This window comes from Capricornis sumatraensis, chromosome 10, assembly GCF_032405125.1.
Source record: "Capricornis sumatraensis isolate serow.1 chromosome 10, serow.2, whole genome shotgun sequence".
NCBI classification, from domain to species: Eukaryota; Metazoa; Chordata; class Mammalia; order Artiodactyla; family Bovidae; genus Capricornis; species Capricornis sumatraensis.
This window is the reverse complement of record NC_091078.1, coordinates 88,997,388-89,015,844: the sequence shown is the minus strand read 5'-3', so window position 1 is coordinate 89,015,844 and position 18,457 is coordinate 88,997,388. Positions and strand designations below refer to the sequence as shown.

The 18,457-nt window shown below is 34.3% G+C and overlaps 1 protein-coding gene and 1 non-coding gene across 13 annotated transcripts in view; one reads left to right on the top strand and one right to left on the bottom strand.

Annotated features, from left to right (window-relative positions):
- The window catches only part of SLMAP (sarcolemma associated protein), a 157,501-nt gene that overhangs the window by 97,776 nt on the left and 41,268 nt on the right, over positions 1 to 18,457 (top strand). For 4 of the 12 annotated variants that reach the window (XM_068982101.1, XM_068982096.1, XM_068982100.1 and 1 more), the window contains exons 6-11: positions 3,926 to 4,021; positions 4,288 to 4,359; positions 5,587 to 5,727; positions 6,679 to 6,816; positions 7,780 to 7,948; positions 13,368 to 13,430. In XM_068982101.1, coding sequence (XP_068838202.1) covers positions 3,926 to 4,021; positions 4,288 to 4,359; positions 5,587 to 5,727; positions 6,679 to 6,816; positions 7,780 to 7,948; positions 13,368 to 13,430 — 679 coding nt within the window. Of the gene's footprint in view, positions 1 to 3,925; positions 4,022 to 4,287; positions 4,360 to 5,586; positions 5,728 to 6,678; positions 6,817 to 7,779; positions 7,949 to 8,037; positions 8,089 to 8,578; positions 8,630 to 13,367; positions 13,431 to 18,457 lie in introns of all 12 variants that reach the window. The other 8 variants (XM_068982103.1, XM_068982099.1, XM_068982102.1 and 5 more) reach the window with 4 other exon arrangements.
- LOC138088035 (U6 spliceosomal RNA) lies at positions 3,247 to 3,353 on the bottom strand. The gene has a single exon (XR_011145629.1). It is a non-coding gene; the product is annotated as a U6 spliceosomal RNA (small nuclear RNA).

Genomic DNA, 18,457 nt, shown 5'->3' with positions numbered 1-18,457 from the left:
GGTGGTATACTCATTTTCACTATATTGATTCCTCCGATCCATGAACATGGTATATTTCTCCATCTATTAGTGTCTTCTTTGATTTCTTTCATCAGTGTTTTATAGTTTTCTATATATAGGTCTTTAGTTTCTTTAGGTAGATATATTCCTAAGTATTTTATTCTTTTCGTTGCAATGGTGAATGGAATTGTTTCCTTAATTCCTTTTTCTGCTGCTGCTAAGTCGCTTCAGTCATGTCCGACTCTGTGTGACCCCATAGATGGCAGCCCACCAGGCTCTCCTGTCCCTGGGATCCTCCAGGCAAGAACACTGGAGTGGGTTGCCATTTCCTTCTCCAATGCGTGAAAGTGAAAAGTGAAAGTGAAGTCACTCAGTCGTGTCTGACTCTTAGTGACTCCATGGACGGCAGCCTACCAGACTCCTCTGTCCATGGGATTTTCCAGGCAAGAGTACTGGAGTGGGGTGCCATTGCCTTCTCCAGTTCTTCTTCTACTTTCTCATTATTAATGTATAGGAATGCAGGGATTTCTGTGTGTTGATTTTATATCCTACAACTTTACTATATTCATTGATTAGCGCCAGTGATTTTCTGGTGGAGTCTTTAGGGTTTTCTATGTAGAGGATCATGTCATCTGCAAACAGTGAGAGTTTTACTTCTTCTTTTCCAATTTGGATTCCTTTTATTTATTTTTCTGCTCTGATTGCTGTGGCCAAAACTTCCAGAACTATGTTGAATAGTAGTGGTGAAGTGGGCACCCTTGTCTTGTTCCTGACTTTAGGGGAAATGCTTTCAGTTTTTCACCATTGAGGATAATGTTTGCTGTGGGTTTGTCATATATAGCTTTTATTATGTTGAGGTATGTTCCTTCTATTCCTGCTTTCTGGAGAGTTTTTATCATAAATGGATGTTGAATTTTGTCAAAGGCTTTCTCTGCATCTATTGAGAAAATCATATGTCTTTTATTTTTCAATTTGTTAATGTGGTAAATTACATTGATTGATTTGCAGATATTGAAGAATCCTTGCATCCCTGGGATAAAGCCCACTTGGTCATGGTGTATGATCTTTTTAATGTATTGTTGAATTCTGATTGCTAGAATTTTGTTAAGGATTTTTGCATCTATGTTCATCAGTGATATTGGCCTGTAGTTTTCTTTTTTTGTGGCATCTTTGGTCAGGTTTTGGTATTAGGGTGATGGTGGCCTCATAGAATGAGTCTGGAAGTTTACCTTCCTCTGCAATTTTCTGGAAGAGTTTGAGTAGAATAGGTGTTAGCTCTCCTCGAAATTTTTGGTAGAATTCAGCTGTGAAGCCGTCTGGACCTGGGCTTTTGTTTGCTGGAAGATTTCTGATTACAGTTTCAATTTCCGTGCTTGTGATGGGTCTGTTAAGATTTTCTATTTCTTCCTGGTTCAGTTTTGGGAAGTTGTACTTTTCTAAGAATTTGTCCATTTCTTCCACGTTGTCCATTTTATTGGCATATAATTGCTGATAGTAGTCTCTTATGATCCTTTGTATTTCTGTGTTGTCTGTTGTGATCTCTCCATTTTCGTCTCTAATTTTATTGATTTGATTTTTCTCCCTTTGTTTCTTGATGAGTCTGGCTAATGGTTTGTCAATTTTATTTATCCTTTCAAAGAACTACCTTTTGGCTTTGTTGATTTTTGCTATGGTCTCTTTTGTTTCTTTTGCATTTATTTCTGCCCTAATTTTTAAGATTTCTTTCCTTCTGCTAACCCTGGGGTTCTCGATTTCTTCCTTTTCTAGTTGCTTTAGGTGTAGAGTTAGGTTATTTATTTGACTTTTTTCTTGTTTCTTGAGGTATGCCTGTATTGCTATGAACTTTCCCCTTAGCACTGCTTTTACAGTGTCCCACAGGTTTGGGGTTGTGTTTTCATTTTCATTTGTTTCTATGATATTTTGATTTCTTTTTTGATTTCTTCTGTGATTTGTTGGTTATTCAGAAGCGTGTTGTTCAGCCTCCATATGTTGGAATTTTTAATAGTTTTTCTCCTGTAATTGAGATCTAATCTTACTGCATTATGGTCAGAAAAGATGCTTGGAATGATTTCAATTTTTTTGAATTTATCAAGGCTAGATTCATAAATCTAGCCATACCCAGAATGTGATCTATCCTGGAGAAGGTTCTGTGAGCACTTGAGAAAAAGGTGAAATTCATTGTTTAAGGGTGAAATGCCTTAATAGATATCAATTAGGTCTAACTGGTCTGTTGTATCATTTAAAGTTTGTGTTTCTTTGTTAATTTTCTGTTTAGTTGATCTGTCCATAGGTGTGATTGGGGTATTTAAAGTCTCCCACTATTACTGTATTATTGTTAATTTCCCCTTTCATACTTGTTAGCATTTGTCTTACATATTGCGGTGCTCCTATGTTGGGTGCATATATATTTATAATTGTTATATCTTCTTGGATTGATCCTTTGATCATTATGTAGTGTCCTTCTTTGTCTCTTTTTACAGCCTTTGTTTTAAAGTCTATTTTATCTGATATGAGTATTGCTACTCCTGCTTTCTTTTGGTCTCTATTTGTGTGGAATATCTTTTTCCAGCCCTTCACTTTCAGTCTGTATGTGTCCCTTGTTTTGAGGTGGGTCACTTGTAGACAACATATATAAGGGTCTTGTTTTTGTATCCATTCAGCCAGTCTTTGTCTTTTGGTTGGGGCATTCAACCCATTTACGTTTAAGGTAATTATTGATAAGTGTGATCCCGTTGCCATTTACTTTATTGTTTTGGGTTTGAGTTTATACACCCTTTTTGTGTTTCCTGTCTAGAGAAGATCCTTTAGCATTAGTTGGAGAGCTGGTTTGGTGGTACTGAATTCTCTCAGCTTTTGCTTGTCTGTAAAGCTTTTGATTTCTCCTTCATATTTGAATGAGATCCTTGCTGGGTACAGTAATCTGGGCTGTAGGTTATTTTCTTTCATCACTTTAAGTATGTCTTGCCATTCCCTCCTGGCCTGAAGAGTTTCTGTTGAAAGATCAGCTGTTATCCTTATGAGAATCCCCTTGTGTGTTATTTGTTGTTTTTCCCTTGCTGCTTTTAATATTTGTTCTTTGTGTTTGATCTTTGTTAATTTGATTAATATGTGTCTTGGGGTGTTTCACCTTGGATTTATCCTGTTTGGTACTCTCTGGGTTTCTTGGACTTGGGTGATTATTTCCTTCCCCATTTTAGGGAAGTTTTCAACTATTATCTCCTCAAGTATTTTCTCATGGTCTTTCTTAAAAATATGGAACACTTCACGAATTTGCATGTCATCCTTGCACAGGGGCCATGCTAATCTTCTCTGTATCATTCCAGTTTTAGGATATGTGCTGCCGAAGTGAGCACTAGGTTTTTGTTCTTTTAAACTCATTCTTGTGAATTACAATTAAAGAAGCAAAAACAGATGACCTGTTTCCTGTTACAGAGGAAGTTGCAGCGAGAGCACCCCTAACAGCACTACTTACAGTAAAGCTCAACAAATAGGCTAAAATGATCTGTGTGTGTGTGTGTGTGTGCGCGCGCGCATGCGCGCATGTGCCTGTGCACACTCAGTTGTGTCCTATTCTTTGCAACTCCATGGACTCTAGCCTGCCAGGCTTCTCTAACCATGGGATTTTCCAGCCATGGATACTGGAGTGGGTTGCCATTTCCTTTTCCAGAGGATCTTCCTGACCCAGGGATTGAACCCGTGTTTCCTGCAGCTTCTGCCTTGTCAGGTGGATTCTTTACCACTGCACCATCTGGGTTAAAATGATGTGGGCTAAATATATTATACTAAGTAGATTTATCAGGTTTGAAAGCAAGATACACTGTAGGATGTGAAACAAGAATGTTTTCAGAATGTGCTAATAATTGATTATTTGTCAAAGGAATTGTGCTGAGGTTATTAGAATTTCTTTTGTGATTTATAATATTAGGAGGCCTTACATCGGGAACAGATGTTGGAACAGAAGTTAGCCACGCTTCAGAGGCTGCTAGCCATTACCCAAGAGGCTTCAGATACCAGTTGGCAGGTATTCCAGTTGCCTTTATACTCATAAAGCGTTTAAGCACAGCTCAATATCCCTTAGATGGTTATTAAACTGAAACTAAAATTATGTAGCAGACAAAGGCATAGTTATTTCTTAATGAACAAATATTGAAAATTTAGCATTTTAAAGTGAATGTTGGTCAACTTTGTGATTTTTAGGTCTTTTTTTTTGGCAGTAGCAACCTTTTTGATATATGTTATTTTATAACTACTCTGGGATTTTATTTATATTTCATTTTTCTTTAATAGGCTTTAATAGATGAAGATAGACTCTTATCACGGTTAGAGGTTATGGGAAACCAATTGCAAGCATGCTCCAAAGTAAGTATCCATCTCAAGTACCTAAAGAAAAATGCATTGGTTTTTATGTAGCTTCATTTGTTTGACTGTTATTTTGAATACATTCAAAAACACCTATACATTTTCACCATTTTAAAAATCTTTTACCATTACATGAAATTTCACACATACATGTAAGTAGAAAAAACTGTATATAGTGAATACCCATATAGAATTCTCTTTTTTCCATCATAGTTGATATTTGTTGGAAAAACTGGGTCTTTCACCCTGTACAATTTCCCTCAATCTGGAATGATACTTAAACCTTCTTGTTCCTCCTCTACACCATAAATTTATACAGTCCATGGAATTCTCCAGGCCAGAATACTAGAGTGGTAGTGAGATATTAGTGATCTTTGATTATCCGTTCCTATATTCATTCTTTGTAATTCTATCTTTCCTTCATTTACTAGAGGTATTACTTCTATAAAGAGAAGCTTCTCTCATAAGCCATTTTATTTTCCTAAAGAACATTTTCTTTAGGAAGGAAAGGATGAGTGATTTTCTCTCTTTATTTACTGGATTTCAAAATGATGTTTTGGCTCCTTTTCATCTACCAAAGAATGACCAATTAAGTATTTTTTTCCTCCAAATAAGATTTAAATATATAGCATGGGTTAAACCTGTTTTGTTTTTCTTGTTGATTCCCAGTTCTCCCATCTTTGGGAGGCCTTATTCAGGGAACTTCTTCAGTTGGCACCTGAGTTCTTCTGGTAGTACCCTACCAGACTTGGATAATAGCTTCCTGCTATCATATCAGACAAGGTAGTCCAGACTCATCTTGTACATTTCTTCCCTTAGACTTGGGATCAGCTTTTTCCTCAGGGTACTCTTATTCCTTTTGGTTTAGTTATTGTGTTAAAATGCTTGACACCCTTTAGAAGTTAAGAGATTATTTTTGCCCATAAATGTAAATATTGTGGCTTTCAGAGAATATGGCAAGTATTAATAGAATAGTTCATTCATTTTGTATACTTGGGAGAAATTTTCAGTTAGCTTTGACTTTTTTCTGTTGAAAGTATGAGCTAATATGCTTGTGAGAGCATAATTTACTAATGCAACTTTTATATACAGCTTCAGTTAATACAGACTTGACATAATTTCTGTTTGGAGGTACCTTAATATAGAACTCAGAGAACATCACAATGTGTTATTTTTTTCAAATGGTAAATGCTTTAAAAAAATAACTATAAATATTTTTAATCCTAGAATCAAACAGAAGATAGTTTACGGAAGGAACTTATAGCGTTACAGGAGGATAAACACAACTATGAGACTACAGCCAAAGAGTCCCTGAGGCGGGTTCTTCAGGAGAAAATTGATGTGGTTAGAAAACTGTCGGAAGTTGAGGTATTTCAGCTTAACAGACGCTAACCAAGACTATGATTTTACAGTTTTAGCCTAAAAGTGCTAGCATTTCAAGACATTTCAAATTTGGGTATTAGTATATAGCTAGGAAGTTTTTCCTGTCTTATCTGGTGGGAAGGAACAGTATGCTATTTTCATTTTAGGAGTTCTTAGCATAGCCACATGAGCTCTGATACTTATGGTCCCTAGTCAATGATTAAGGAAATAAAAGCCTAACCAGGGAATTTTACTATTTCCACTTTGGTTAGATTTCAGCCTCCACACAATGGACCATGATATGTGCCAGGGAATTGATCTCCTTTCATATAATTTTGTTTTTCTTCTGATTGAGGATAGTCGGTCTTAAGGCAGAGAGCTCCACCACTATTCTTACCTTCCCCATCCTCCAGAGAGGAAAATTGTGCCTGGAGAGGGTTACTGTTTGCTTCTCCAGGGGATCTTCCCAACCCCAGGATCAAACCTGGGTCTCCCGCATCACAGGCAGATAGATACTTTACCGTCTGAGCCACCAAGGAAGCCCAGTCTCAAAGTGACTGATTCATGGTCAGATCATTAATATGATGTGCAAAGAAAGAAGAATGCTAATTGTCCTCTAATTTTGTTGGTTGTGTGTGCACATTATTAAATGTGCTTTTAAGAAGTGATAGGCTTAAAATATTTTCAAGGCCAAAACTCATACCCTGTGACCTTTAAAAAATATGATTATATGAAGGATCAGCCTCTCCTTCCACGTTTCGTTTTTCCAAGTCCTTTGTATTTTCTATTTTAGCATGTACCTGAGGTAGATTGAAATTCTTCTGTTACTTAATTCAACCTTATATGAAGTCAAGAGTAGATTCTGATTTAGAACAGTCCATAGAATTATAGTTTGTATAAATTGAATTTAGACTGTACATTTATTCTAAATCAATTATCTGTAAACTTGAATTACAGCGAAGTCTTAGTAATACTGAAGATGAATGTACCCATCTGAAAGAAATGAATGAACGGACTCAGGAAGAATTAAGAGAGTTAGCCAATAAATATAATGGAGCAGTTAATGAGATTAAAGATTTATCTGATAAATTAAAGGTATGTATTTCTCAAACTGGAAATATAGAAATTAATCATCCCTAACATGCTGGATAGCTTAAGAATTTAGATATTGCTGAATAGTTGTTGATGAATTTATAGTATAAATCAGTTGCTGTTTAACCCAAATCCCATTACCAGTGATAATTAAAAGTTTGTAAAAGCTGACATATTTCCTTTGGATGAAAGTAAATAATGAGTTTAAAAATATATAACAGCAAATAGATAAGAATCACCAAAACCCAAGAACTCAGACTTTTGGAAAACTAGGGCCTGCTTTTCTTTAAGGTGTCCCAAATTCAGTTAGTGCTGGAGCAAACCCAGAGATAACTTTCGCGTGATTCCTTCCAGGAGGCCATAGCCTATGCGTGCGTGGACTGCAGCTCCCTGTAGCTATAGGATATTTAGGATAAGGACAGACCAGATCACACGTAATGCCGTGTTGGTCCTGTAAAATGTTAGAACTGAGTTTGTGAAGACCCGTCTTTATGTAATTCACACCATAGATTGAGTGGCCAGAATATAGCCATTTGTTAACAGAAGACCAGAACATACCTCCTATTCGTGTGAATGGTTAACCTATATAGCTTTAAATATTAGACTTGTTAAAAAGAAGTCATTTAAAAAAGTGCTTGATTCCTTTAGCTAAAAGTAATTTTGTTTAAGATTTCAGAATAAGCTACACTGTAGAACTTAAAAGCTAATTGAAACAATAGTAATTTCAAGGAAAACTATATTTCTCTCTTGAAAAATGAGGTTTTCATTTTGACCCTTATAATCTATGTATGTATTGTGTTTGTTTGCTTGCTACAAGTTTTTCTCTCTCAGTTGATACAGAGGGATGACACAGTGCATATCACTTTTGACATCATTTACATGAATAAAAGGAGTCCTGTTTTAGACATCTTAAAACAAGGTCAGTTTTATTAAATAGCTGGATTTTTTTTTTTTCATTTTCAACAGATAGCAGAGGGAAAACAAGAAGAAATCCAACAGAAGGGACAAGCTGAGAAAAAAGAATTACAACATAAGATAGATGAAATGGAAGAAAAAGAACAGGAGCTCCAAGCAAAAATAGAAGCTTTGCAAGCTGATAATGACTTTACCAATGAAAGGCTAACAGCTTTACAAGGTAAGTTAGCTAATCCAGAAATTGATCTGATTTAATTTTTTCTTTCTTTTTATCTGTGAAATATCTTTTTCTTGGACTTTTATTTACAGTACGGTTAGAACATCTTCAAGAGAAAACTCTTAAAGAATGCAGCAGCTTAGGTAGGTGTCACCAGATTTCTTACTTAAAGCTGAATTTTTATCATTAAATTTTTGTTTACTATCTCACATTGTGTACTTCCTTTCTTTAAGAGGGATGTTTTACATATTAGGTGTAAAGTATCTACCCTTTTTCAGAAAATTCCCTTTAAAAATATGCTTGATTGCCACCAGTGGGCACCATTGTGTAGTCTTTGAAATGAATGAAATTTATACATCTGAGATGGTCTGCTTAGAGATATTTAAATAAGAAAAACACATGAACAGCAGAATCCTTTTTCTTTTGAGGTTTATCGAAAGGTTACTAAGCAGTTCTAGGCTTTTCTGTAAGATGATAGAAAATAGCAAGTTGAACCCTTCTTATAAAAATAAATTTAAACTGTTCAGTCAGTCTTAATGTCAGTAGGAATACAAAATGCCATGGTTACACTTGAGACCAGTTTTAAAGTAATACTTTCTTTGATCAGGCAATGATACACTGTCTTAATCCTAGGGATACAAGTTGATGACTTCTTACCTAAAATAAATGGGAGCACAGAAAAAGGTAGTGTAAAAAACTTAAATATTTTTCTTTTATGATATCCTTTTACTATTTAAGCAGGATAGAGAAGTCAGGGATTTTAGATTTTAAGTGTTTGGCGTGAAAAGCATGCTGTTCATAGACTGTTAAATCCCATCTTTTAAAAGTCAAGCTTCCTTTTATTTTCTATTTCTTAATTCTGTGAGCTATGATTAGATGTCCCTTGTTATATGGAAATTTCAGTTATTGAAATAGTAAGATTTTAATAATGTTCAACTTCAGTGTTGGTTTATATAACCTAGTATAGCTCCCCCTGCCCTCTACTATATTTTCAAAGACGATACCACCATTTTCTTCCATCAAGTACTGCTTTCTGGGGATAATTGGACCCTGTTTTTTAATATTTGTGCCCTGTCCCCTTCCTGGCCAAGAGTTTACTTAAACGTCCAAAAAAGAAACAGAAATAGAAAGAAGAAAAAATGTCCAGTGAGTCTTTGGATGTGTCATCGAAACTGCTCTCTTTATCTGTCTGTTTCATCAATCAGAGAAAAGGGAGTCAGTCATGTATGCCATCTGAAAAATTATTTTTTTGTTCTTGATATCTGATCCTTCTTTCTGGATAGCTTGGGCTATCTCTTGCCACTGTTGGTTTTCCTACTGCAACATGAGTTTTCTACTCAATGGTTTCTATATTCCTACAAGTCATGAAGATTTGTCCTCCCCTCCCCATTCATCCAACATTAACTGAGCACCAGCTATATGCCAGATTCTGCATTAGATGCTTAGAGTACAAAATGCATAAAATTATTTTCTGTGTTTACAAATATATGTGCCTCTCAACTCAGTTTTTATATATAGAAGATGCCAAGGTCAGTACCCGAAACTTCATACTAAATAGTTTTTCCATGTATCGGGATATCTTTATAATTCTTGGGTGGCATCTAAACTCTGATAAAGTTAGGAGGTGCTTTTTTGGTTTGTTTTGCTTTGGTTGGTTTGTTTTTAATCAGGAAGTGGAATAATAGGCTCAGGTAACCATGTATATGTGAGGTGCAAGATCAAGAGCTAATATTCCATGTATAATAAATCTTGAAACTCAAAATTAAAAAAAAGTTTCATTCATCATTATTATGTGACTATTTTATATATGCTTTGTGAAATAACATTGACACTATAAAATTTCAGTTTGAGTTTCAATTTGAGACTTTTTAAAGGTGTAGTTTATGTTCATTGCACCATTATTATTAAAGTATATTTAGTAAACATATGTAAAAAGACTTCATCTTCTAAAAGCTTCTCATTCTTAGCTGAATTTATATTTTCTGTTGTTGTTATTTTGCTCTTTTTTCTATTTCTGGCATATACACTTCTCATTCAAATCCATCACCCTTTTGACTAGAACATGTATTTGTTGATTAGCTAGTGTTAATTCAAGCTGGGAACATTCTATTTCTTTAGTTAATAATCTTTTTATGTACACTGAACCATCATTATGCTATTTAGAGTTGTAAAATTATGGCTTACAATTTTTTGCCAATTCTAGTTTATTTAAATGAGAAAAGCTGTAGACAACTCCTTGATTTAAAACTGAATAAAATATTAATATTTTGGATACCTTAGGGTACTCCTGGCTATGATTATTTTTCCCTTGCAGATGTTAGTGCTAAATTGAGTAGTGTGTGAGTGACTAATAGAATATCTTTAAAGAAAAGTGAAAGTGAAGTCGCTCAGTCGTGTCTGACTCTTTGCAACCTGTTGACTGTAGCCCACCAAGCTCCTCTGTCCGTGGGATTCTCCAGGCAAGAATACTGGAGTGGGTTGCCATTTCCTTCTCCAGGGGATCTTCCCGACCCAGGGATCAAACCCAGCTGTCCCACATTGCAGGCAGACGCTTTAACCTCTGCACCACCAGGGAAGTCCTGAGTAGTAAATATCTGGATAAGCACAGAAGCTTCATATTTAGTTACAGAGTAGATTATGGATAAGATGAGTCTATTCTGAATCATTTATGATATAGTAAGAGACTGATTATCAAGTATTCAAATATTGTCAAAGTCTGTAGTTATAATATGCTATTAGATATAATTGTAACCAAAATTACTCTTTAAGCAGTAGAGGGAGAACCAACTTTAGTTGTAAGAGAATATTTCAAAAATGTCTGGAGAAGTTAAGATTAATAATACTTCTCCAGTAAACTCATTTTTAAAATTACTTAAATCTAAAGTAGCTGTTATAAGCACAACTTTGTCCTATAATTTTTAAAATGTTACCTAGTAAGCATGTTTTGAATATATCTTAGATGGTATTTAGAAAAGTGCTGTTTAATAGAACTATTCTGAGTGCCACATACATGATTTAAAATTTTCTGATAGTCACGTTAAAAATACAATAAGGAATAGCTAAATTTTTAATAATATATTTAATAATATGTTTACCTTAGCCTACTATATTTATAATTTTATTTCAGTATGTAGTCAATATTAAACTATTACAAATGTTCTTTATTCCTTAGTAAGTTTTTGAGGCCTGCTGCTGCTGCTGCTAAGTCGCTTCAGTCGTGTCTGCAACTCTGTGCGACCCCATAGACGGCAGCCCACCAGGCTCCCCCGTCCCTGGGATTCGCCAGACAAGAACACTGGAGTGGGTTGCCATTTCCTATAGATACTTAATTTACACTGACAACACATCTCAATTCAAACTAGCAACTTTTTTTAAGGGCTCAGTGGTCACATGTGGCTAATGGCTACTGTACTGGACAACACAGGTCTAAAAAATTGAAATACGTAGGTAACCCATGTGTAAATAAAACACATTTTGTCTCATGATTCTTATTATGTTTCTGTGGCTACTTTTCTTTGCTTTCCTACAACCCTCTTTAGTATCACAGGACACCGTCACCACTCCTCCTGCCCCCACACTTCAGTATCTGATTCGTGACTCCTGGTTTAGATGATCAGTGACATCTTGTATAGTCTTGGCAAAGTGAATTCCCTAGGGCTTGATTTCAAGGAATGAAATACTAAAAGTGTCGTGATCCAAATCATTTACATGCACTACCTGAAAGACTTTTCTCTCATGTGTCTTAGGCAATAACCTTTGTGAAAGTCACATGTATATTTATCTTTTATATTAATCTTGCATTTTACCTAAACTAGTATAGTAGATATTTTAATGTAGAATCATATAGTAAGAGATCAGAGTAGGTAAAAAGTTTGATTTTTGGCTTGGTGTGTGATGGTGGATTGTCCTGCATTAATAAATTTCATCTGAAGTCTTGTGATGCTAGTTTGAAACTTGGTTTCAGATATATTTTATACAGTCCTTTAGTTAGGCTAAAATTTAGTTTTACTGAGTTTTCATATTTAACAGTGATATTGTAGAGTTTGAATTTTGAAAATGTTGTCATAGCTTACATAGGAAGTACTTTTTAAATTTCACTTTAGATTTTTTTTTAATTTTTAATTTCTGTTGCAGTTAGGCTTATTTTTTCTTCTTGAGGCTATATTGTATCTCTCTATATTAATAATTCAACTGTATGCAGCTATACAATTATATAAACTATATATAACTGTGTGTATGTATATATATAAATAAATATATGTATATAATAGAGCTGGTCTGACTTGGTGACTGAACAACAAATAGAAAAATATACATTTGCATACCATGTAGCTAGATAAAAGATAATGAGAGATTTAATGATGAATGATGATAAATAAGAAAGCTGTCAGTATAGATGTCAAAAAAGGTTATCCAGTGATCAGAGTAGGAGATGCCTTTGAAGCAAAGTTGAGATGATGAGGTGAGGCCAGGTGGAGAAGAGAAAAGAAGCTTTTACTATCAGTCTGACTCGTTGTTTTTGACAGATTTTTGTGCTTTTACACCTTCAAGATAGTCATCATGTTGGAATGTATTGTTAACTCTTGAACTTCCAGTGTCTGTTTGGTAGTTGTGAAAGATATACACATGTACTTGAAGGATGTTATCCAGATTCAGAAGTCAGCTCTTTGAATCAAAGTAATTAAAAATTTACTGTAGGAAAAGGGCTGAAACTTTTAATAGACTATGTTTGGTTTTGATTCTCTTTACATATTTGGAAGAAAAATGTGTTTAAGCAAAATAATTTACCAGGATCTTTATTTTAAAATGTACAGGCATTGTTTTTAATTATTTAGGCAGAGGTAAACAATGTAGTGATTTGATAGTATATGAAGTATAAATTAAGTGACTGGAGGAAAGACTACTTGTGAAACGAAAGTGTAAAAATTAAAATATTGTATCACTTTCTTTACAATTTTAAGGCATTATTTTATGGTATTCTTAAAATATTTACTTTTCTGCCTCTTAACTAAGATGAATAACTGAATAGGGACTGTTAGGAAACAGTCATCTGAAAACCAATTCAATAAGAAATATAAAAATTTTAAATTAATGGTATTTATTAAGCTCACATGGAAAAAAGATGCATTTTAAAAGTGGGAGAAGCTTTTTAAAACAATATATGACAATGGTGTTCCTGAGCTATTTGGATAGAAACTGCACCTTTAAAAGCTAACCGTTTGGGGTACAAATTAAGATTACATAATTATAGTTTTCACTCATTTTACTCTAAAATATGTCTGCTATTAGATATAGTAAACCTTGATTAACCTTATTCAATTACCCATGTTAGTACAAACGTTTTGATTTTCCTACCTTTGCTGTTGGTTTTCAAAAACAGCAACAAAGACTATATCCTTAAAGGTGTTTCTTTCTTTATTAGAGCACTTGCTTTCAAAGAGTGGCGGGGACTGCACTTTTATTCATCAGTTCATAGAATGCCAAAGTGAGTACAGAGTATTTTTCACATTGATTTTAATTAAGTCAGGGTCTAAACTGAAAAGTGAGAGGAAAAATGAAGATGTCCATGTGTTTGTTATGGTAGAAGTGCACAAAGGCTGTCTTCAGACAGCAATGATTCTTTACATACTGTTTCTGTTTCCCTCTTGTGAGAAAAGTGTTTCTCTTACATTTGCTTTCACAGATGGAGGTGAGCATTTCATGTTCCTCACACACACACAAAAAAAGATGAAGTTTCAAGCTTTTTAATTAAAAATTATTATTGAGTAGCAAATGAAACAGAATGTCAAGAAACTAAATGTCTGGCTACTTAAGAGACAATAATAACGTTCACCTGTTTTACTGAAGTTCTACTTCTATCACAGTTTCGGATTTTGAGTTCTTAGACAAATTTCTTAAACGATTAAATGATGTCACAAAAATAGTGCTTTCGTTTGGGCATTAGGATAGCAAGAGCTTTCTAAGAGAAGTAATAATAGATTGTCCTTCAGTGTGACACCTACTGCCTACCCTGGAGAAGTTGTACAAGGCTAATTTTAAAAGACTGGTTGGCTTTTGAGATGATCTATACCTCTGCTGAATTCTGAATAAAACAATTGTGAAATCCCTCTTACTTGAAAATCATGTGACTGCTTAAATCTGTAACAATCTCAAAGTTGTCTTATTCTCTTAGTTTCTTAGTAACAATTAAAGGTCACTATGTGTAGTAAAAATTTATTAATGAAATTTATACTTTTCCCTATCAGACATACACTTTGTCAGACTCTTTTTTTTTTCTTTCTGTTTGCTCTCTCTCTTTGAAAGGAGTGGTTTTCCAAATGTTTCTGAATTCAGCTGATGGGTGTGCATGCATGTATGGTTACTCTCCCACCCTCTGTTCCCACATAGCCAATCTGAAGAGCATTCATGGATTGTAAGAGTCACACCTGGTAATCATAGCAGGCACAAATTCAACAGATCAAATATTACACTCCTTAGAGTTGCTTTAAGGAAACCTGAAATTTCATTGAATTGTTTTAGAAGAACTGTGTTTGTCCATTTTAGAGATTATAATATTGAATGTAAGCTTAATACTACTTTGAGCCAGGTTTTTAATAAACGTGGTATATTTCTTTGTTCTTTAACAGTTTTTTCATAAAGCGAAGATTAGTGCATCTTTTTGTTACCTTCTGATTACTAAATCTCACTTTTATAGGCAGTTGACACAAGGATTTGGGCAAAATAATTGGTATCCACTGAAACCAACTAAAAGTAGAATATATGATCTAAAATATAAATCTTTAGAAAGATTTTATACTTAATTTTGTTACATGTGACCATTTAAAAATATTTTTATTTTCAACTTTTGGGATTCATATTTGAACCTAAAGAAATAAGAGCAGAGAATTATCAAAATAATGTTTACTAAGCTACAGTTGGCAAAAATAATTTAAAGTATTATTATAAAATGTGTAAAATGTGTAGCTTTAATTTTAACACAGAGCAGTATTCTTTTTAAATAAAGAAAAAGTGTTTGGATATTTTTTATTGAGTCATAGTTACGGAGATAAACATTCAGAGATTAAACAGAAGTTATATAAATTCTGGATTGCAGCTATCCCTTCCGTGGGGATATCAGCCAATAAGGTTATGTTTACGAGGAGTAAGTAATGGCATGGGAAAATGCTGAATGTGGTAGGTACATAGAGGGGAAAATGAAAATATAAAATCCTGTTTTTGTGGACAAAGAATGAACCAAAGAACAGGAAAAATAAAATACAAGCATTCCTAGACATTTGAATCCACTGAGTTCTTAAGTATAAGAAGTGTGGGTTGTGAGTTCAGCTAGTTAGGGGTATAGCTTGTTATCTGAATCCATTTGATTTCTGAGCTTCCATGGCAAGCAGCAAGAATTTGATTAATGAGGATGCCTGTTGTACCTCAGATTTTCCAAATCTGTTTGGCTCCTTAAATTTGGATAGCTGGAGCTGGCGTAGTAAGGGTCACCTCTGGTTTGATTTGTTCTCATTTCCATTATGTTTTGACATTTTTATTGTTTGATGACAAGATGCCATTGTAGAAATTATTGTGCCATAATAAGTATTATGGGAAGCAAAGCAAATTCAGCAAAAATCTTACTGAAGTGAACTTGTGAAACAATTTTGTATGATTTTTTTTTACAAGCACACATAACCTTTTTTGCCATTATTTTCTTTAATAGGCATCTTGAACTGATTTATAGTCTTGAACAAGAAGCATTTATTCTGTGAGCAGTAATACTTTATATTCTTGTTTCCAGGCTTTTAAAAAGTGAATATTAAGAACCTGGCTTTCATTATTTACTGTGCTTGTATCCTGCAAATTCACTTGATGTTTTAAAAATTAGAAAGCAAATAGTTTACTTTTGTAGGGGTTATCTTGCCTATTTTAAACATATTGACAAGTTTTTTTCAGTTTATGTGTATGACTCCATAAGAGAACAACTTGATTGTTGATTCTCTCTGTTTATAAGGTGATTTTGAGGAAATTAAGAGAGTCAAAACACACTTCAATTTGTTTTCCTTTTATGGTAAAAACAGACTGCTCCTTTTAATTCTCTTGTAAGAGAAAAGCTTTTAATCTCCAGCACAGAGATCAGATTTTGAACAGATTTAAATATAACCTTTTGCATAATTACAGAACTGTGAAGTAAAATTTCAGTATAAAAATATATCATACAAAATCTAGAATAAGTAACGTTAGTAAAACTTGCTATTAAAGTTCTAGCAAAGTCTCTTCTTCAGAGATTCAGGCATGAAGTTTGGTTTAAGCAGAACTCCACATTCCATGTTCCCTGCAAATTTTAGTCACTCAAGGTTTACTGTATAAACTTGTATGAATACATTGAGACCTTTGTGTGCTTGCCAAACATGCTTTCTGGGTTAAAAATTGTGTTCTTTCTCACTCTGTAATACACATCCTGTGAATTCTGCTGCTTGATTAACTTGTGTGCTTAGTGAAAGGATGAAAGGTGAAAGGTAAGCTAAGGATGTAGAGACCCGCCACCAGTTGGTGGGCATGAAGTGAAAAACAGCCTTTTCTGGACTGCTGCCCGCCTCTTTAATTTCTCTTGCTACTCTTTGTCACAGCAGCTGGATGCCAGAGAAACTTTGCTGAGATCTGCTTTATGGAGACAAATTGTCCCTTCCCCACAAAGACATGTCCGTTTTGATGGAGTTAGAAGTCCCATGACATAAGCCTCATGTCTTTGTATTCTTACAGAATACTTTCTATATGACTTAGTTGTTTTTCTTTTTTCTTTCTTTTTTTTTAATTTATTTTTTCGCCATGCCTCTTGGCATGTGAGGTCTTAGTTCCTCAACCAGGGATCAAACCTGCGACCCCTACATTGGAAGCGTGGTCTTACCACTATACTGAAAGGGAAGTCCCAATACTTTTTACTATTATTAGGCAAAAGTCTTATTCTCTTAATATTTCATAGTTTATTTCTACTTGTTTATTTCCTAATTTTAAAAGTTTTTTTTTTCCCTCCTTGCCTCCCATCCCATTTTGACATTGCAGTCACAATCTGTGTATGATTTTCTCCTTCCATCCTCCTTTCTCTTAGGACTTTGCTTTGTCTAAGAAATTGCCTTATTTGGAGTAATGCTTTGAATCTCTGATGCTCATGTGATTGTTTACTTTTCATCACTCTATGATATCAGCCTCTCTGAACAATTTCAGGCTTATTCTGATTGCATATTTTAATTGAAACAGTTTTAAAATTTCATCTTTTAAACTGTTGTTTCTCTAAGCCAAAGCAGTCTATTTATGACAAAGAATAGAAAACGCTTGGTGTGGTTCCCTGCTCTTATTAGTTAATGTTCCCATTATAGGAAAGTCTTGAGTTTAAAGTAGCTCATTTTTTATTTCTTTGTTCTCAGAGTAGTTGTTCAACTTAAGATATATTGGAAGGTTTTTATTTGTTGTTTACTTGTACCAACCATTTCCCCAGTCAGCTAGCTTTCCAATATTTCTGCCAGATTTTCTCTCAATATAACTGCACAGAAGATAGTCTTAAATTCATGCCAGTAACATTTTGATACATAGACTGTTCCTTTAAAAAAAAAATCTGTTTCTGTATTCTTGAAATTGGTTCATTTAATTTTAAGTCTATCCTTGAATTCCAATCTTGTTTCCTCTTTTTTTCTTTATTCTTAGGTTTTAAGACAGATAGCTTTTGGAACTGTTTTTATAGAAAGGCAGACTATCTTCTACAATAGTAATTTTATTTTGCTGCAGAAGGTAATAACCTTGTGAAAGTCTGTATTATTAAAATTTGCAACCTCTCAGAATCAGTCTGCAGTAATAATAAAGCTTTCTTTCTACTATGTGAGCTGCTATTCTCTGAAGGGAAATAAATTGTCAGCTTGATGTTGAATGCTATTTGTTAATTTTTACTTTCTGTCTTTTAAAATAATACTTATTTATTTGGCTGCCTTGGGTCTTAGTTGTGGCGGGCAAGCTCAGTAGTTGTTCCATGTGGTCTCTGGAGCATGTGGGTTTTAGTTGCTCCATGTGGGATCTTAATTCCCCAACCAGGGATCAAACACGAGTCCCATGTATTGCAAGGTGGTTTCTTAACCATTGGACCACCAGAGAAGTCCCTGGTTATATCTTGATGTTAATTCTAATCTCAGTTCCTAAGCTGTATTTCCCTTTAATGACCTTCTAGGTAACTTTAGCTTATTTTTATTTGTGATGTTTAGACTTGGATCAAAGGAACATTTATGTGAATTCTGATTTGATCCCTCATTGGCAGTATGACTGGGTGGTATGATCTTTTCAAACCTCAGTTTCCTCTTTTATAAAATGGGATGGTAGTGCCTATTTCATAGGATTATGAGAAATGAGACCATATTTACTAAGTGCTCTTAAGTAATGCCTGATATGCAGAAATACATGTTACCTAGAAGGTAGAAAACTTTCTAGGAAGCATGAGGCAGGGTTTGGAGGATCATTGTCAGTGGGAGCTTTCATGTTGAAAGCTTCTTT